The 21,163-nt window shown below is 40.9% G+C and overlaps 1 protein-coding gene across 1 annotated transcript; it reads left to right on the forward strand.

Annotated features, from left to right (window-relative positions):
* Positions 1-1,034: 1,034 nt before the first annotated feature.
* On the forward strand, positions 1,035-14,595 carry SQLE (squalene epoxidase). Its single transcript, XM_054385596.1, has 11 exons — positions 1,035-1,325; positions 3,360-3,612; positions 3,906-4,086; positions 6,618-6,714; positions 9,399-9,512; positions 10,671-10,842; positions 11,115-11,210; positions 11,804-11,946; positions 12,998-13,094; positions 13,577-13,664; positions 14,403-14,595. Exons 1-11 carry the CDS (start codon positions 1,035-1,037, stop codon positions 14,593-14,595), a joined length of 1,725 nt encoding a protein of 574 aa, XP_054241571.1.
* The last annotated feature ends 6,568 nt before the right edge of the window (positions 14,596-21,163 follow it).

Consider the following 21,163-nt stretch of genomic DNA (forward strand, 5'->3'; position numbering starts at 1 on the left):
CGCCGCGCTACCTTCAGCTTCTCTGCCGTCCCACAAGCATCTGTGCCCCTGACATCGGGAATGTGCAACCGCCGTTGGGCAGAGGGATGCGGCAGAAACCACTCCCCCGCGGTGAGCATCAAGCCCTCATCCCATAGCCATGGCAACCGCCGAGCTCCCGCCCCGCCCTCCTCGTCGTCACATCGCCCTAGCTGCCGGCCGGCGCAAGCCCTGCCTTCCTTCCGCTCCGATTGGGCTCCTGGCCATAGCGCCATCTCGGCATAGCACCGCTGATTGGCCAGCTGCCGCTGAGGCATGGGGCGCGCGGTACCAAGGCGGAGGTGGAGGCGCGTTCTTATTAGCATGGTCCCGCCTTCCTCGCTCCGCCTACGCCCTGCTCTCGCCGGGTGCTAGCTGTGGGGCGCCGCCGGGCCTCGGAGCGCTGGGCGGGAAACCGAGCGGAGAGGGTGGGGAAGACAGCGCCGTGAGGCAGCTGTGGAGGGGACCTTGGCAGAGCAGGTAGAGCATCAGCCACGCACCCCGGGGCCGTGAGCCTTCCTCCGTCGGAACCGCCTTCGTGGGCGCGTCACCGGCTGCCTTCTCGCCTTACTCGCGGGGCGTGGAGGTTAGGACCAACTGAGGCGCATCTGTCCCAGCAGCCGAGGCGGGGCTGGGCACGGCGGAGGAGTGACCCCAGCAGGCGGTGGGGAGGAGAGCCCCGAGGCCGCGGCAGGGACGAGCTCCAGGGGCATCGCGTATGGTGGGCGGCTTCACAAGTTCCTCCAGGTGCTGTGCGGTGCTCGGTGTTTTCGAAGGCGACTACTCCTATTGATTTTTGGGGTGTTTTTTGAACCTCTTTCTGGGCTTCTGTGGCAGCCTTGGGGTTTTGTGGAGTTCGGTGGTTTTTCACGATCTCCCTCCCACCGCAACTGAAGTCTTTGCGTCTCTCTACATACATATTTTTTCACACCCTGCTCAAAGCCCCGTTTTGGGCAGCATCCGCCAGCCGGAAAGCTTTGAGGAAGGAACCAGGAACAGTAACCAGTCCCTTCACGATGTGGACCTTTCTGGGTATCGCCTCTTTTATCTATGTGTATAAAAAGTGTGGAGACCTCATGACCTACGCCAATAAGGAGGTGCTGCTCTCCGTGTTAGTGTTTTTCTCCCTCGGCTTGCTGCTATCGTACAGATACCGTTTCAGGGGACCAAAGCAGCAGCAGCAGCAGCAGCAGAAGACCCACCTACGGATGCTCTCCGATGTTCTCTCAGCTTTACCGCTTGTTGGCTTCTTCTGGGCCAAGCCCACCCCTGGATCTCAACAAGCCGAACAACCCAAATCCAGAAAGGTAGGTTCAAATCACACGTGACCCATGGGGTGCGATGCTCTCCAGCTGTTCCATTTGGCCACTGGCTCTCTGCCCTTGTGAGGGAAAAGAGCCGAAAAAGTGTTGGAGGGTGTTTGTGTTCAGATGCTGGGTGTCTTGATTGGTCATATTTTGTGTTAGGTTTGGATGGTAAAAGAAATACCGAAACTTATTTAAGTGATAGACCAGAGGTTTTGTAGAGTCAAATGTGTTTGAAGAAAGATTTGTAGTAAAGTATTTGCCAGTCAGTTGTAGAGATGCTGGAGCATCTCTTCTGTGAGGAAAGGCTGAGAGAGCTGGGACTATTCAGCCTGGAGAAGAGAAGGCTTGGGAGGATCTCATCAATGCATGTAAATACCTAACGGGAGGGTGCAAAGAGCATGGAGGCTGGCACTTTTCAGTGATCCTTAGTGACACGGCCAGAGGCCGTGAGCACAAACTGAAATACACACTTTTTTACTGTGAGGGTCACTGAGCACTGGAATATGTTATCCAGAGAGATGATGGAGCCACCGTCCTTGGAGATACTCAGAATTCATCTGGTTATCATAGAGGCCAATCTATGCTGACCCTTCTTGAACAGGGAGCTTTGGACTAGATGATCTCCAGAGGTTCTATCCAACCTCATCTGTTCTGTGGCTCTGTGGTCAGCTTCCTAATGCATTTGTTTAGACAACTGCAGATGGAGTTATTTGTAAGTTATTGCTAAACTATCAATTGTACAGTAGCTACAGGACCTGAGCTCAGTCTGTTCTGCTGAGCCCAGCATGAGACTTGCTGTAACAGTGGAGAGAGCTGTGGTTGTGGCTGGAGTTTGGCTGGAGGCCTGCTATTGAAGACTACCAACTGTGCATGCATATTCAGTAGGCCAGCAGTGCTGTCTGCTTTCCTGTGTACTTCTGGGCATTTTTACCTGAGCAATGACCCCTGGCACAAAAGAGGTTGAAACGATTTTTGTCAGCAAGTCAAAGGTTCTATATTTTTTATTTTGTTGTTGGTTTTGTGGTTGTTTTTATGTTTGCTTGCTTGGTTTTTGTTTTTTCCTCTGGCAAAGCCTGCCTTTCCCTCAACGTCTTGTGTTATCTAAATTTAGATAGGTTTACACTCCCTTGCTGCACTGTAGATATAAACATGACAATATGCCACTAAAAATTCTGGTGTCAGTGTTACTCTGGGCATTTGTTTCACTGATTCAATTGTTTTTTTAACATGGTCAGTGCTTCAGTGCTGATACATTTGTGTAAGAGGGAACTGGACTCTATTCTTTGGTCTACCACCTGTAGAAATGACTTGCAGGTTTGCACTGAATTTACCATTTTAAGTTTTTCTCACTTTGAAGTGTATGGAATTAGGTGCTGTTGGGAAGATACTGTAATATAGCTGGTCTTCAGGTACCAGTTTAGACCAGTTTGTATGTTAACTGATAAGTAATCTGATGTATGTCAATTCTTAACAGTTTTAAATGTAGGTGGCTGGTAATTTTACTTTTGAGTTTTCATCTCTGAACCACTTCTTTATAGCATTTCCCAAGTAGCTGCTTCTCATAATACTTTTCCATGCTGAGTAAGCTACCTGTGGTAGGTAGGTTCATTTACAGTAAAATTAATTAGACGAATACATTTTCCAGTTAATCTGATAATTTTTTACGTTGGAAAGGGCTTGAGGCCTCCTCGTGGTAGTGGCTCACTGATACGAAAGCATTGGTGTGTTACTTTATAGACCAGCCTTGGCTTGCTGCCTTTTACAGGACCTTAACTTTCAGTCTGAGACTATGTTAGTGGTTTGTGTTTGATCAGCAGTAGAGTTTTAAGTGATTTTCTGGATTTTTGTTTGGAAATGTATTGTGAATTTTTTGTGTTTACAATATGACTGATTTAATTTTGGAACAAAATGAAACTGGAAGATGGTCTCTCAGTCCCTTGGGTCAAAATAGAACTAGTCCAAAGTCAGCTCTCTGGCGAGGTTGTGGTACAGCTGCATTGCCATGTGTAACTTTGTTTGCTTTCTTTTCAAAAGGGTAAAAGAGAAGTAAAATTTTCAGAGGTCTGTATGACAGAAACTGTTCCAAATGCAACATCATCACCCCAGTATGATCCAGAAATTATCATTGTGGGATCAGGTGTTCTTGGTTCTTCCTTGGCTGCCGTGCTCTCAAGAGATGGAAGAAAAGTGACTGTGATAGAGAGAGATCTGAAGGAACCTGACAGGATCGTTGGAGAATTGTTGCAGCCTGGAGGTTTTAGGGCACTTAGAGACCTGGGTCTTGAAGGTGAGTCAATTTCAACATGTAAATATAACACAGCAGTTGATACACTCAGTTATTTCAACATGTAAATATAACACAGCAGTTGATACACTGAGTTTTTAGGAACACATGCCTACAGGGAAAATTGAGAAATACATTATTTACTTTTAGGATTTGAATTTAAATTGCTTCCATGTTTCTGTTTTGAAAATATTTATCGATGTGTGTTTTGATTAAGAAAATTAGACTCCCTGTAAATAAATAATCTTCATACCTAATTAAAGACTTTTAAAAACTCATTTATTTGTATTTTGCAGATACAGTAGATGGTATAGATTCACAAATAGTAAATGGTTACATAGTTCATGAGAGAGAGAGCAACTTGGAAGTTGAAATTCCTTATCCCACATCTGAGGATGGGTGTGTGGCGAGTGGAAGATCTTTTCATCATGGACAGTTCATCATGGGTCTCCGAAGGGCAGCTATGGCAGAGTCCAAGTGAGTCACCTTGCGAATGGCACAGGTGGGATCCAAAGATTCAGAAGCACTGTTCACCACATCCCTGAGATTCCTTAGCTATTTCACACTGTCCCAGCACAGAGGGCTGCAATGACCAAGACTGAAAGAAAGTAACAGCTATAGTTATTTACTCTGTTTTCTGTGGACATGCATTTATGCATGCTACTTCACCCTTTAGGACAAGTTGATATTTAAAGCCTGTATTCCCATAGTTTGAAGATTAGGCAGGGTACTGGTCCATCTGCCTGAGAGAACAGTCAAGGGTGAAGGGTTGATTCTCAGGTTTGACGTTTTGCCAGAAGTGACCTCTTCTCACTGAGCAATGCATAGAACTTCCTTGGTCAAGAAACAGGTGGCAAATCTGGTAACATTTCTTAGAATCATAGAATGGTTTGGGTTGGAAGAGTCCTTTAAAGGATATCTAGTCCAACCCTTCTGCCATAACTGTATTTCTCCACTTAATGTTATCTGTGATGCCAGAAATAAAGCTACTTTTACATTTGCATATGATTCTGCTCTTTCTGATAGCAAGAAGTCAAGCAAAATAACTATAAAAGAAGACTAAATGGAAGTAGCTCTTTCCAGTCATTAACTTCAGTTTTTCAGAATCTCAAAGGCATCTTTCTAATGAAATATAAATTAGTGTATTTCCTCCTTAATGGATTTTTTTGATTTTTTTTTTTCTTTTATACAAAAGATAAGAAGGAAACTTAGTGAAACAAAACAGATTTTAGGTGCTGTTTTCTGTGGGATGGGTTTTGTTGTTTGTTTTTTTTTTTTTAGGGTCATTTGTTTGTTGTTGTTTGTTTGTTTTCTAAATAATTCTTACAAGGGAAATGTGGCATTATCATCTTTTTACCTTATATGCCTTTTTATTCTGAACTGGAAAATTGCTTTTTCCTATCATATCTTTTGTATGATATGAATTAGTAAAAGTAGCACTGAAAGATAGCAGCTCTGTAGCACACTTAAAGACAACTGTGTTGAATAGCTATGAAAACTAAAGGCTCCTTGTTGAGGCTTCGAGTTCAGTGAAGTTTGGGCATCTGTTTGCTCAATTTACACAGTGAACTCCAGTAGCTGTACAGAATTTTTGAAGCAGAAACTTGCAAAAGCTGTTTGTGACTGAAATTCGGTTCTTTCCCCTTTTTCTACATTGTCTTCAGTGTTAATTTTGTTTGTTTTAATTGTAGCTGGAGAAATTAAAAAACTCTTAATAGTTTCATGAAGCCTTGTTTTCATCTCAAAGCTTGTGGAAAATATAGGGAATAATTATTACTGATTAATGGATCCTCATTACAAGTATTAGGAAATACTAATTTATTTCAGATGAGTAAAATTACCTTTGCAGAGGAAAGAGGTAGGTCATCATTAGTTAATTATTTTTAGAGTGGGAGAGAGCCATCAAAATAAGTGAGCACTTTGGCAATTTAAATGACAGCTGCAAAAGAAATTTAAAGCTGATAGGATCCACAGAACTCTGATTCACCTAATATTAACCTGAGATGTTGCTGCACGCCCTTGCTGTGGGCATTTCTTCCAGTGTGCCTATACATTCATATCCTGATGCAGTCAGCCTGTCTCTTTCCTGGCAAAGCTAGCCAGTCACAATCTGTTTTGAAATTCCTGTGCTGGCTCGTGTGTAGAATTGACATGAATTCAGTTGCTCATGTACCCTCTGAGACATTAAAATATCGAACTGTTGTATTCTCATGTGGAGCTTAAGCTCATTTTTTTCAAGTTGTGAAATTCCATCTAGATGTGAAAATACTTGTGAAGGCGAGTGTTTGTCCATTTCAATCTGCTAAGTCTGAACTGTTGGGATCAGGCCTGACATCTCAGATCCAACATGGGATATAAATTTACAGGTACTTAACTTGTGAACCCCAAATAGCTCTGGTTGGGAGGCAGAAGTAACAGATGCTCAGTTCAAACTCCCAATGTAAGCAGAACTTTAAAAGCATAAATAGCAAAAGAGAAAAGAAAACTGTTCCTGAATTCCTGAGGTGAAAACATAGTTGTCTGTGTCCTAAACAGGTTAGATTATTATGTGTTAAAATGCTGCTTTGAGTCTTGCTCCTAAATACGACTTGGAGCAAGGTCTCACCTGCAATGTCTGCATTTCCCACCATTTGCAGGGATGACTCAGCCAACGGCCTGATTTTCTGACCATTTGGTGTCATACTCCTCTCTGCTTCTCTCACATGGCTGTGGAGCTCCTGAAACTCACCTGGGGATTCTGCTAATTGTTAGTGTGTTTAGGATAAGCACTACCATTTTAGAATAGGTATCAAACAAAATGGTAATGATGAGCTGAAACTCATGACAGGCACTTTTTGATGTTTAATGTGGCTTCTGAAAGTGGACAAGAACACATAATTGTCAAATTTAAATAAATTGTTTGTTTTGACAGAGACAAGATTAGTGAAAATCTGTTTTGACTTTGTGTCAATAGAAATGTTTCATCGTAGATCCTTTCATTCTGTTCTAACTCCTTTATTTTATTTCAGTGCAAAATTCATTGAGGGGACTGTGTTGCATTTGCTTGAGGAAGATGACTGTGTTGTGGGTGTCCAGTACAAGGACAAAGAAACTGGAGAGACTAAGGTAAGACAGTTTTCTGTTACAGTCTTTGGAAAAACATTGAGAAAATGGAGGATTGGTGTATATATTTACTTTTTAAAAAGTATTTAGAGCATGACTACAGAAATAATGCAATTATCAAGAAATCAAAAGCTTTAATAAAGGGAGTTTACTTTCTGATGGGTACAGTCCTGGCATATGAGAGTTCTTGTTATTAACTTACTGTGCAGCTTCTGCTTTCAGTGTCTCTGGATAATTCTGAGTTGGGAATTTAAAGTCTGTTGAGACTTACTGGTGGAAAAAAACAGTATGTTAAGATTTGTGCTTTGCCTATGTGTAACAGTCTGCATTTCTACGTATTCCACCATTGACTGAGGTGTCTGAAAAGAAGACAGGTGCCTGTTGATAGGGAAAGCTCTGTCCAGTCACATCTTGGATCAGCAAAGGAGGCTTCTGGCCTATTTTAATTGTATCACTGTTTTGATTCATGTTCTTTGCCTCAAGTAATGCTAAACTGCTGCAAAAGTTCCTAAGTAGCTGGAAGATCCTGCTCTGAGCATTGCTAGCAAAATCTCTCATCTTTAGGTCATTTAGAAATGGAAATGGTATAAAAACATATGTAAGGAACCTTTTTTAAAATATTTGACCTAGATGTCTGAGGAGGGTCTAAAACATCTCTTACAAGTGTCTTTTCAGCCCTCTTGATGGCAAAATGCTATTAAGTAGCAAGCTGTGAGAGAGCTGAGCAGAAATAATATCCTTGACCCCTCTTGAAGCAGCTCGAGGAAGGATGAGATCCAAGTCCTGGCCCTTGATCTGTCTTGCATTGTCACATAAAAGAATAAATACCTATTAGAATTAAATCACTCATGGGTATTGAAAAGATAAGGAGTTAGGGGAGGAGGAGGTTTTTGAGGGGATGGTTTCTTGGGGCTTTTTTTCCCAGCTCCAGCAATGCAGAAAAGAGTTTTTTTTGGGGTTATTTTTGGAGTGTGGAGGAGTGCAGTGTGTGTTTTGCTTTGAGATTTGTTTTTAAGTTTTACACGTTTTTGGATGTTGTATTTCAGTTGAGACTTACTTGACCAGCAGAAGAGTGGCCAGTGTTTTAGACTGCTTCTTTCCTTAGAGCATGTTCATAAGGCTTTGAGTTTCCTATCTGTATAATGGAGATCAGCATTCAGAGCAAAACATGAATTTAAGTTCTGTAGCTGGAAAGAGCTGTTTCATTTGCTGACCTAGATCTCCTTTGGTTTTTAGAAACCCAGTGTAAGAACTAAACATATCTTACTAACTGTGTTCCTCTACCTATCACTTTTTACAGCTGGAAAGCTACTTAGGGAAATAAGACCCCCAAACCCAAAGCCTGTTTACATTCCTTAGCCTGCTTTCATAAAGAAAGGAAGGTAGCCTCTGAGTTGTCTTGTTTTCTCCATCCCTGTTGTTTACTAAATTACTTTGAGATATTTATTCTCTTAAATGGGGTTCAGATTAGCCAGTACGCTAGAGCTTGACTTACAAAATTTATCAAAACCAGGTAGCTGAGTCAAGGTCTTTGTATGTGGACTGTGGAAAAACTGTAGCATGAGTGTTCAGCTTATTAGGCATCAGGGAACCCACATGGACCAGGTGTCTTTGCTCTAGTTGCAGGAATAATAATTAGAGCTTAGAGTCATCAGAGGCAGGAATAGGAAAGAGGTTTAGCTACCTCTATGCAGGAGCTGACTTGTATAAATAAGCTCGGACACCTTAAACATTATTTTACTCAGCTCTACCCTCATCTGACTGTCTGACTTCACACAGTAAAAAATGTAAGGATTGTGTGACACGTGATGGAGTCCATTCCTGTGCAGAAGAGAGCTGCTTGTAGAGGAACCCTCTCACATGCTGGCTCACCAGATGCCAAGGACTAATGCTCAGTAGAAATCTACAGTCATTTGCAGTTGAGTCACTGAATATAGCAACACTGAGAAAGATGCATCCAGAAGGAAACACCTAAATGCTTTCTAATGTAATAACATAGTTATATTAACATAACAGTATCACAGTAAAATACTTAGAGTACATATTTTACTAATCAGCATCATTTGCTTATGTTAGAGAACAGTCTGTGTGTTAAACATTAGGAATTCGTGCATATGTTCAAGCTGAACCTAATCTGTTCACTCAGATTCCGTTTTGCATTTTGACATAGGAACTGTAAGAACAAGTAGTGTATAAGTACACTGGGAATGGTTCAGAGTCCATTGTTTAGCTTTTTAAAAAAAGGTCTTGGTATTCTTACTGCATTACTGTTTCTTACAGTTTGGTTTCGTTCTGTTTAGTTCTGTAATTTAAAATTTCTTCACTGTTTTCTTTTTTTTTTATTTCTGAAAGGTATGATAGGCTGAAAGGAGCAATTATTCTTTCTTGTCTTTTCTTAGTCCAAGTTCCTACACAGTCTCCACAGTTATGCATGGCTAAAAAAAGCTGAAGTACGTTGTTAGATCAACTTTTAAAGGAAATAGAGTTAAATATGAATATGAGGAAGGCAAAAATTACTGTATTTCTGGTAACAGCAACAAGATGATCACAGACTGTATTTATAATGTTTATTGTTTTGTAGAATGCCTAATATACAATTGAAAATGAGAGCTTGGGGGGAGTGGTTTTCCCCTGTTCTGAAGTAAAATTGAAAATGTCATTTTTTTAAAATTTTTTTTATGCTGCAGGAACTTCATGCACCACTTACTGTTATAGCTGATGGGCTTTTCTCCAAGTTTAGAAAAAACTTGGTCTCCACCAAAGTTACAGTTTCATCCCATTTTGTTGGTTGCATTTTGAAGGTAACTTTTATGCATAATCCTCTATGAGCCACTGTATTACTGCTTCTTAATATGTGTCTAATTTTCACTACACTGCTCATTATTTTTTTCCCCACAGAAACTGTGTTTTTAGATATTTATCCATCTGTTCTAGCAATTTGTGTCCCTCTGAGGAGTGTTTAGAAATTTTGACCTGTGTTTTTAATTCTTAAATTATTGTTGCATACTCTTGTCCCAGCTCTAGGACAATCGAACTTGCCATGTTAGACAACGTGTTTGGTACAGTTTACAGAGCAGATTTTCAAATCTTAAAACACTTTTAAGTGTGAGCTAGTTTGGGGGGTTTCTGTAGCTTTTTTTTTTTTTGTTTGCTTGTTTGGTTGTTTTTTGTTTGGGTTTTTTTAAGTATATATTGTTAAGTTAGATTTCTGCTTTTAAGAGTGGAGTATGGTGTTACTCTCAGTTGAACAACATACCTTCAGGGCCTAGAAACTTCAAGAGAGAGTGAGAATCTAGATTGGTAGCTGAGTGGTTGGAGAACCCAGGTGAAAATCCTGGCTGGGCCTTGTTCTGCATTAACTAGTGCATTAACAGCAGAAACAATTAAGGGAGAGGGTACAAAACCTATAGAAGTTCACTGAACTTGGAGCACTGACTTGGATTGATTTCAGTGCTTTTTGGGTCCCTAACCTGGTTCCAACTGCCCAAGCGCCTCCTTGTTTCTCTGCTTCTGGAGATTTGTCTAAGACCCAGGTAGGACACTATGGTACTTCCTCAGTTGGTATCTGCATTGATGTGGATACAGACTAGTGTGTTTCTTTTTCTCCCACCACTTTCTTTGTGAAAAGAAAACAAAGTGATCTTAACAAAAGCTACTGCATTGAACACAACAGATTTTTCAATTGCATGTGCTAGACATTAGCAAGATAGTCAAATGCAATGTATAACTTCACATATACTCTAGTCAACATTAAAAAGCATTGCCAAAACAATTGTACCTACTCTGAAAGTCCAAACTATGTATTTGAAAACACTTCTCTTGCTCATTTAAAGAGGACTTAATCTGATGTAGGATTTTATTTCCAAGTATTTCAGAAAATGGTTTTGTGTATCCGAAGTTTAACATCTTTCATTAATCAGTCTCAAATTTTCTCCCCCGTCTTTTCTTCTATTTTTAAGGATGCACCACAGTTCAAAGCTAATTATGCTGAACTTGTTTTAGCTAAAACTGGTCCAGTACTAATCTATCGGATTTCTTCAACTGAGACTCGTGTCCTTGTAGATATTCGAGGGGAAATGCCAGAAAATTTAAAAGAATACATGGTTAAGAACGTTCATCCACAACTACCTGGTAAGTCTAGAAAGTTTCCTATCCTTAATTGTTGCAATTAAATGTTCCAAAAAAGGCAGATCTTACTGAATCCATGGATCTGGGAGGGCTTTCTGCATGTGTGCAGTAACCATGAATCTTTGATTCCACATCACATAACAGCCTGTTTGGCACACATCCATGAGTTTAGTAATTCAGAAGGATTATATCTGTAAGAAGAGGTTAAAATGGGATATGTGCAAAAATTGTTTTAGGCTCTCAAGTGGTGTAATGAAAATACTTGGTTATTGCAGATCACTTGAAGGAACAGTTCTTCATAGCAGTTCAGAATGATCGTCTAAGGACTATGCCAGCCAGTTTCTTGCCTCCTTCAGCTGTGAACAAAAAAGGTGTGTATTATGAAATAAAAGTAGGGGAAAAGGCATTGTAAAATTCTCAAGGGTCTTAGGGCTTTGTTGTCCCAGATGTGTATTTGTTGTCCAGTGTACCTGCCTCGTAATTCTTCTCTGAAAAATTATATTTTGAAAATCTGTACCTTGGGCATAGTGTACCTGGAATATTGATATTGACACCAGACTTCAAATCAGTGCCTGCTTTATTTTTAAGCTTAAATAACTCAGTTGCTGAAGCTTATACAAGTATGGTCTTTTTAAGGAAAACTTGATGAAAAAGGGAACAAAATTACCTTATAATGTGCATGTGTGTTTGTGTTCTTTGATACACATGGATGCCTATAAGGAAAAAAATATTTAACCTTGATCTTAGTCTTTTAAAGCCTGTTAATTTAAGGACACCTGGTTGATTATGTTTTTTTCCTATGTCTTTTTCCTTTTTTGAATTTTTAGTTCTCATTCATCTTACTAAGAATTTAAGCCTACTAGAAAATAAGTTTGATTTGAATAAAAAAATAAAATAGATGGTTTGATTTCTAAGATTATGTAATGGCTCTGCCTTAGCCCAGTAATTTTTCTCTTCTACTTAGGTGTTCTCCTATTAGGAGATGCATATAATATAAGACACCCTCTGACTGGTGGAGGAATGAGTGTTATTTTAAATGACATTAAAATATGGAGAAGTTTACTCCAGGATATCCCAGACCTTTATGAAGATTCTGACATTCTTAAGGTGATGTTTTATTTCAAACTTACATTAGGCAGCCTTTGCTTCAATTTAGTGACACACACTTAAGTTTTATGCAACTCGGGCATGTAAGTTATTAGTGAGGCACAAGAGTTTTCAAGACTTTGTGTTAGACATTTAGCAGTACTCAAAGCTGTGATTTGGGAGTGCTGTGGCTGTGTGGCAAAAGGCAGATTCCAAACTGTGCTTGCTGACCTGTTGCCTTTTGCTGAAGGAGATGGGTGTGCTCTGTCTGGTCAGCATGCTTGGCTGATACAGCCTGATATTCCCATACTAGGGCTGTATTTTGTAGTCTAGGTCGACCTTAAATGGGGTGGGTTCAGACTTGTTACACTTGTGTGAGTGTTGTCAAGACACATGTCAGTGCTCCACTAGCCTCCTGACTGCTGCATTAATCTCACAGTTAGAAGACACCCTTTGTACCCAGAAATCATCAGCATCAATGTTAGTGTTATGTTTATTTTTTCAATGAGATTCAAATAAAATTCTGATTAGTAGATAAGATCTTTCAGTTACTCTTTACTGCTTTTAATTGGGTTAGGCATATTGTCTTGACAGTTAAAATAATTACAGAGTACACATCAATGATTCAAAAGGTGTATTTGAAAATTGGGAAGCAGTTAGAGGGACCCTGAATGTCAGGACAATGCAGGACTTACCTGAGCAAATGCAGATACTTGCATCTCGTCTCAGCCAGTCACCCTGGACTTTCAGTTGTTTCCTAATATGTCAACAAAGAAAACTAAGTGGGTGTTATCCTTGAAGTTTATGACCTACCCCAGCCACCTACTGTAGGATGAGATGGAACTACTTCTTACTTCCTCTCTATATTTGGTGTAAGAAGAGCCTACATAACTGGTTTGACAAGTTTCCAAAATTCCTTACTGACCTAGCTTGGAACCAGTCCAGCCTATCACTAAATCCACTCTCTTTTTACAAGTATGATTCTTACCACCTCTCTGGCAATTTTTTGAATGCTCTTCTGCGTTTACTTTTACTGACGGAAATCCATTTTTTTTTTTTTTTCCCTTCTTAGGCAAAAAGAAAATTTTACTGGTCAAGAAAAAAATCTCATTCTTTTGTAGTGAATGTTCTTGCCCAGGCACTTTATGAACTCTTTGCTGCCACAGATGGTAAATATATTTTAAAGATAACTGTTGGTAAACTGCATCTTGGAATGTAATTCCTGGGGAGGGAATGTGTATAAGCATATGTCTGCATGCTTGTGTGCATATATGTGTGTTATGTATATTGATACATATAAAAAATTCATCAATCAAAAGATTTTAATGAGGTAGCTTGTGTTCTCTGCCTAGCTCTTTTGTGTTTTGTAAACTGAGTTCATGGAATGTGAATGTAAGTCTGGAATTTGTATTAAAAAAAACCCCAAAACACCAAAAAACCTCCATGAACAAAGTTGAAAACAGAAGTCACTTGTTCTTGTGTCAGATAATTCAAGAATATGTAGATATTCTATAAGACTATTTACTAAAATAAAACTAGCTCAAAATCCAACTGAATTCAACAGAAAACTCAATTTAGTGTCACTGTTGTGTATGCTGAAAGTTTTTAGGTGTTGAATATATTTGTTGAGTCGTTGTAATTAATTTTGTAGGTTCCATACATCAGCTGAAGAAAGCTTGTTTCCATTACTTCAGACTTGGTGGAAAATGTGTCTCAGGTCCTGTTGGATTGCTATCTGTGTAAGTTCAGTGCACTGGTAATGGTTAATGGTTGAACTGGGTCAAGCTTTGTGAGCCTCTGTGAGGATCTGCTTTGCTCCCAGTCAGCTTTATCAGCTTATATTTTTAGGATTATACTGAAGGTTGGAGCTTTATTGGAAGCTTTGTCTTTAAATGTTGACCCTTTTTTACCTTTGTAAAAATTGCCACTAAAAGCTGAAGAGAAGCTGATGTAGGTGGCATGGGAGTTTGAATGAGGTGGAGGGGTCTGGACTAGCAGATGAGGTGGAGAAGACATTTCATGCTTGGCAAGTTGAGCAAAGTGAAGGATGAGGTCTTCCATAAAAGAACATAAGGAACAGGAAATCTGTACCTTCTCAGAAACCAGTGAATGCACAACAAATCATAGTACTCTGAACATGTGAGAATGTTTCTCCATTTTTGGAACAAGAGCTGAAACTGGTGGAGCCTGTTGAGAGTACTCCCCTGGGGTTGCTAAAGGCAGGTGCAGACTATGAGAAGTGAAGAGAAATCAGCAGTGTGTGTTGGCTGTGCTATAGAAAGGAATAGAGGCTGTATAGCAGCTCCAGAACAAGCAAATTTGTATTTTTCAGTTGAGATGGCAGAATCAGAGCAGCCTAAAGGGGTAAGAAGGCTGTGTGTTATCTTCAGTGGAGATCTCTGCTTGCAAACTGAAAATTTGTCAGTACTGTCTGATTGTATTTATTTACATGATTTATCTATTTCTTTTCAACACAGGTTATCACCCAAACCAATGGTACTGATTGGCCACTTCTTTGCTGTGGCATTATATGCTGTTTATTTCTGCTTTAAGTCAGAGTCCTGGATCACCATGCCTCGAGCATTTTTCAATAGTGGAGTTATTCTTTATCGGAGTTGTTCCATAATATTTCCACTTATTTACTCTGAAATGAAGTATTTAGTCTATTAGAATCCAGGGGATATGACTGGAGAAAGAAAATCATGATGCCTTCAAAATCTTTGGACATGTGCTATTTAATATTGTATTATGTTTTATTTTCTTCAGAATGCAATTTTCTTGATAAGGATTTGATTTAATTTTGGTTTGTGGTTATATACATATATATTATATGTAAATAGTATCTTCTTTGTAATTAAAGTTAAAAAAGGAGTTAGCTGTTTACAAAGACCATTATTAAGTGTTGACATGTGGTAGATAATTGCCAGTTTTGTCAGAATTTCATTCCTTGCTTTATCCATTGCTGAGTGCACCACTAACATTAATAAACTGAAAAGTGGAAACTGTAAACCATATGCTATTATCCTTCATGCTTTTTGTCCTGTTCAGTAGTTCCATAGATATTTCTTCATTACTGTGAAATACTGTAACATTCTTGATTTGGGTTATTCCATTAGGATTTGCCACTGTTCTTTTTCAGTTACAGCTAAGATACTGATCTACAGGCACTTAAAAGGACACTCTAAAGGAATTCAGATCTTGAAATGGCACCATATCACTGTTGCTCTTCTGAGCTCATTCTTTACAGTAAAATTAATTTAAACAAGTCAGAATCAAACCATAGTTTTGTTGGCCACTGCACTCAGATACTGAAAACAGAGATGTTTGAAACTGTCTTCCTATCTGACTTCCTTTTAAAATCTTTGGGGGTTGGTTCTGGTTTACTTGGTGTGTGTGCAATTGAAGCTTTAACACTGCCATGAACTGAAGCACAGCAACAAACCACTTCACTGAAACAAATTCGCTCCAGGCTCTCTCCAGTAGACAGTGTAATCTTTACTACTACTGCTTACAACTCATGGCAAGTACCACAAAAGTGTCCTTTTAATACTTGGGATATGTTTTTTGTTGTTTTTTTTTTTTTTCCTGTAGAAGTTGCTGTTAGTTGCTGTTTCTTTCCATGTTCCCTTTATCAGTATGCTTTCCTTTGATCTTGTGTATTTTCATTTTTCCATACCCTTCTTAACAATCACTTTATGTATCACAGTGTGGCTCCTATCCTGGCTTGCCTAAACAACCCCACATTGGAGCAGCCAGCAGTTTAGATGGCAGTAACAGACTGATTTCCCCCTCCTTCCTGTACTGGCAAAACTTTGATTCCATCTTGAAAATGATTGCATATGCTGTGTAAAAAAATCCATTTAATGTTAGACTGTGAAAACAAACAAACAAAAAAAAAATGTGGAGAGGTTTTTTAGTCTTTTATTTGACAGCTATTTCAAATGACCTGTTCTTTTCCAGAAGCAAAAGTATTTTGTGTATTTTTCTAACCATTAGCACTTTTGATACCCTCTGGAAATCACATGCATCTGGACTATGTCTGTGGTTAAACGTCAGGGTAAAGTACTAATATTTTCAAATATCATTATATATGGTAACTAAACTATGCCCCTTTAAGGGTATGCAAACCTTGCAGAATTGATAAAAACGTTTCCCAGGTTTGTGACAATATTGAAAATGGGGATTGCTTTTACCTTTTCTATCTTTTTTTTTAAATATTATTTACAGCCAATCTCTTTTGAAGTCAAGGATAAACAATCCTGAGCCAAATATACATATTCAGCTAACTTAAATAAAAATTATGATATCTGTGGATTTTTTTGTTGTGTATCTCTCCTTAATGAGCTTTTTTAGGTTTTGATTTATCAGGAAATACCACTGTGCTTACATTTGCATATATATTTAAGCTCTGCTTTTCTTTTCTTGAACCCAGTGCCTTGTTAAGTGTCTTGATGATTAGGGTAAAGATCACATGTTGGAAATTACCATGGGAGAGTGAAAAATCTTGTGTGTATGTGTGAGGAAAAGCAACTCATGAAATGGTTACATGCCTCATGCAGAAGGATCAAACAAGCTGGCATCATTCGGACACAGGGCAGCACAGGGCATGGATGTCTAACCTGAAATTACTGATGGGTTAGGCTTGGGTAATACCATTGGCTGGGCTTCTGCTCCCTTCTGCTTAGTAGCATGCAGCAGGCTGTGTTCTGTAGTCCCTGGCTACAGTGTTTTTCTTGTGGACAGTGGGAGGTTGAGGGCTGAAGGGGAAGTCATGAAAGAAGCAGTTTTTTGAGCCATGTGAGAGTAAGAAGAGTAAAGCTGTCAGTGAGTGGGCAAGGTCCATGGATAAAATGGAATCTCACATTGCTAGCTAAAGTATGCAGCAGTCTCTAAGACTCCTTGTTTTCCTTTTCTGCACCTGTGTGCATCAAAGGGACAACTGGATGATCTTTGAAGTCTCCTCCAACCGGATGTGTTCTGTGATCACAAGGGAAGGAGAGTCACAGGTATGATGCAGAACCTCAGAGGATCACAGCACGCAGACAATTCACAGGGTGCACAACTATGTATCTGCAACTCTGAAGAGGTTAGTTCTAAGGATTTTCACACAGCACAGTTCAATGCCATCCTCAGCGTGCTTGCAAAGTGTTGTGGGCATGATATAGGTGTCATGTGTATGTGGTCATCCCTAGATGCCAGGACCTGTGACAGCTACAGCTAACAGCAGAAGCAACAAGAGAAGCAGCAGTACATAGTAATGAGGTCACAGCTGGTGACATGGTAGAGGAGTGTGAAAACTTGCTGGTGATGGGGTGGAAAGAGGAAACTAGTTGAGTTCTCTGCTAGTTTGGTGATCTGGAGGCATGCTCATAGGTGAGGAGTTGGGTTTGTGTCAGTAGAGCAGTAATTTGTGGTTGGCTCACAGTGATTGCATTTTGCTCTCTGGAACCACCTTGTGTATTCTGGACAAAGGCAAAATCCCCTCAATCCAGTGTAAATGTGGGCAGTTGATAAATTATGCATCCTGGAATTCTGGCTTGCTCAGCATGACATTACTGCATGGGAAAGTAGTGTCAGCAGTTTCTTAATTGTTCCCTGTGGAGCTCCAAAGAGCTGTGCAAGCTGTGCATTGTGAACAGCAGCGTGACAGCTTGCTGAGATAAAGTTATTCAAGACATTGAAAATAAAAGCTGGTGGTTGTTTTAAGTAGTAACTGAAATGCACTTTTAATATAAGCGAAGTAGCACAAATAGGGAAAGTAATCCTGATGGTGGAACCTAGCTGTTGAGTGTCCTGGAATCGCCATGACTGGTCCTCTCCAAGCTGCCAGTCAGCAGCAATCAAAAAGGTAAATGGGATGCTGGAAATTGTTAATGAAGGGTTAAAGCAAAACCCCACAATTCTGCACAAAATGAGGCTGATGTATGGCAGAACAGGAGCTAGTCATGCTTTGGGCAGGGCTGCAGAGTGAAATGTTGGGCCTTTGCTGGTATTGTGTTCAGAAAGGGCAGGTGATTAGCATGGAGAAGGGATCAGTGGCAGCACTGAGTGGATCAGAGTGCCCTGTTTTGGGTGTCAGCTGTTTTGTGTGCCAGGCTGGTTCCTACATCACAAGATGGGTCCTGACATGTTTTATGAAGTTGAGTAGTGAGATCCTGGGACTGAATGGGCACCTGGGGCTTCCTGAGCACAGTGCTGAGTCCAGCAGCACATGGTTCATGTAGTTTTTGTGTGGGAAGTAGGGCGTATACATATCCCTCACCTATGTTTCAACATAAATAAAAACCTTCTCTAAGGTTCCAGATTATGAAGCTTTACTCTCTTCCTTATGACTGGATATATTTGCTGCCTTTGTGTTGGGCAGGACAGAACAGTGGCCATTTTATCAAGTGCTTTGTCCTTGTATCTGCTGAAGGAAACCCTGCAGAAGATGACACTTTTTGAGAATGTGGGTGTGCTTTAGTCTTGACAATTTTTTACTTTGCTTTTTGAAGAGTGGACTGAAATGGTGGATTGAAATGCATTTTTGTTAATGATGATTGCATTTTGATGCACATCCTGTTGTGAGAACATGAATTCCTCAAGCATTTCTTTGTGTGCAGGAAACCTTGAATGTCCCCACCACCATCTTCTCTTGAGCTCTTGTTGCCACGTCTAGTGCTCAGAAATGATTCTGTTAACCTTTAGCCTTATACCACTTTTTCTGGGTGAGTTTTCTCTTCCACAAATCAATAGGAGGTGGGAGAAGTGCCTGCTACAGGCTGCCTTGGATTGCCAGGGGTCACTTGTGCTCCCCTCCCTGTGCCAGAAAGCCTTTCTGACTAATGACTGCTGTCTGTATTGCATTTTTCTCCAAGGTCTTAATCTCTCCTGCCAACACCAGGCAGGAATCAGATCCAGTACCTGAGTTTTCAGATTCAGTTGCCTCCATTTCTGTTGAACATGAGCTGCAAAGCAGCACTGCTGTGGTGCAGGCTTGGCCATAGGGTGACTTGGTAACCTCAGGTAATTACTTTGCAGTGGAAACTTACTATGTTTTCCTTTGTACACAGAGTAGCTTGTGGATTGCTATAGAAGACAAACAGAGCTGCTCTGTCTCTCTCAGTATTGGATTTGGTGTTTGTACTTTTCATCTTCTTCAGGAGCTGTTTTCTCCTGTGAAGGGCATCTGGAAACAGATAGTGCATATAGATGTTATTTGCAAGCCCAGCTTGGGGCATTTAAATCAGAGGTCTCTGGTTTTCATGTGTCTGGCCATGTCAGCATCCCTCAGCATCATTCTGCTCCATCATTCTGTGCCTGCACAGTACCTGTCAGTTACTGTATTTGTCACACCCCATCTTTATAATCAGATAAATTAAAGCCTGTTCCAGGGAGGCATTTCTCCTCTCAGACAACTGCACTGCCAGTCATCACTGCTGAAGAGACTCTTTCAATGCCCTGGGACCATGCTCTGGGGAGCTGCATACCTTAAAAATGTCCTTGTAACCTGCTGTTAAGGACCAGTGTGCCTGTAGGAAGGATTATCTTGATTTTATTTGTTTGTATTTGGATGAGTAAATGAAGGTGGTTAGTGCTTATTTGCCAAATGCAAACCAGTGAAGAACACAGCAGTCAAAGGTTTAGAAGACATGAGCATGCAGAAATGAAGTTCTATCTGCATTAACCTCGTGTATAACCTCAGCCTTAAAAGCCCTGTGCCATCTAGCCAGTGAGATGCATGAGGATTCATAATCTTTTATCCTGGTACAGCCAGTGCCGTGCCTGGGAGCATTGCCAGGGGGAATCCTGCATCCAGACATCTTTTTTTCACTCTGGAAGACTCTTGATTGAGATTACTGTCTTGAGTGGAGATGCAAGTTATGGAGGTCACCATTCCCAGGAAGGCATTTCAAATGCCCTGTTAACAGGCAGACTAAAGCAGCGTGCCCCGGGCAGGTCGGGGTGTGAGTCATGCACTTATCTAATGCCAGCTAATGAGCTTTCTTGAGCCTGGTTAACCAGTTAAGCAATGAATTGTGGTGTTGAGACCACACTGTGTGCCACTGTCAAATGTAAAGGTAGAATAAATATACTGGGTCTTTTCTTTCATGCCAGAATGGAAACTGAAATTCTCTTGAAAGCATACTAGTAGCTTGCTCTTAAATTCCACTGATGTGGATGGGAATCAAATAGCTTCTGGTGGAGCTGGCTCTTGGGTGAGCTGCAGCAGGGGCAGCTCTGTTTCTTGGGCAGCTGTAGGTTGTGAACCCCTCACAGGAAAGCTCTTGATTGAGTCTTGATTGACTTGTAGTTAACTCCTCCTTTGGTGCATGTGCAGGAGCTATAGCAGGTAGTTACATATAGTCTCAGCTCAGGCTGATCATCTTAGGCTCTGCTCAGTGTAGCCTGTATTCCTTAGCTGGAGAGAAGATGGGGCCTAGTGTGGCTCTTGTGGTTTGCACAGTGGGGCTGTTTCAGCCAGGCCTCCTTCTCATGGGTGCCTGAAGCAAAGTGCTGCTCACTCACTCAAAGTGGGTGCAGCTGTCACACACGGAGGGAGACTGGGAGACCAGAAGGGCAGTGGCTGCTGGCAGGGCAGCCCATGCTGCATGTAGCTTAGCTGGCATTAGCATGCCAAAGCTCTTGCATGGGCAAGGAGGAGTATTGGGCAAGCCTCTGCCTGCTGGGGAGGGAAGGGCTGTACCAGGCTAGCTACAGTCATTGAGTGCAGGACATAAAGTCCTTCCCCCTGAAAAACAAATTACTGTGACACAGGCTCAGCTTTTGCACAAGGTGAGTTTGGAATAGGTGAAGCAACAATGTGCAGCAGTGCTGGATCCCACAGCTACAGTAGTGATTCCTTCAGCAGAGGAGGAGCAGCTTGGGGAATATATTTAACCAATGAGGGCATAAAGAAGTCCATGGGAGCTGCTGGGATGGACCCCGGGGTGCAGGGAGAGTGGGCAGGTGTGTACATAAGACCACTGTAAATTCTCTGTGAACAGGGGTGGTGATCCTGGGGCCTGGACTACAGCAAACCACTCCTGTCTTCAGGAGCAGCAAGGAGGAGGATGAGGGAAGCTGCAGCAGAGCCAGCTTCACGTTTGCTCCTTGGAAAAGTGATGGAGCCTGGAACCTGTTTCCAAACATACAAAGGACTGGGTATAGTCAGCATTGGTTTACAAAGGCAAAACCAAGTCCTGCCAAACTCTCCAACATCTTTATTTCCAGTATCGTTGCTCATTTGCGATAGAAA

This window comes from Indicator indicator, chromosome 12, assembly GCF_027791375.1.
Source record: "Indicator indicator isolate 239-I01 chromosome 12, UM_Iind_1.1, whole genome shotgun sequence".
NCBI lineage: Eukaryota > Metazoa > Chordata > Aves > Piciformes > Indicatoridae > Indicator > Indicator indicator.

What these genes read in the sequence shown, in the direction of transcription:
- SQLE (XM_054385596.1), top strand. Translation starts at nt 1,035, where the DNA reads ATGTGGACCTTTCTGGGTATCGCCTCTTTTATCTATGTGTATAAAAAG. An exon ending in AACAACCCAAATCCAGAAAG is followed by an intron (nt 1,326 to 3,359) that starts GTAGGTTCAAAT and finishes TCTTTTCAAAAG; the next exon opens with GGTAAAAGAGAAGTAAAATT. An exon ending in AAGAAACTGGAGAGACTAAG is followed by an intron (nt 6,715 to 9,398) that starts GTAAGACAGTTT and finishes TTTATGCTGCAG; the next exon opens with GAACTTCATGCACCACTTAC.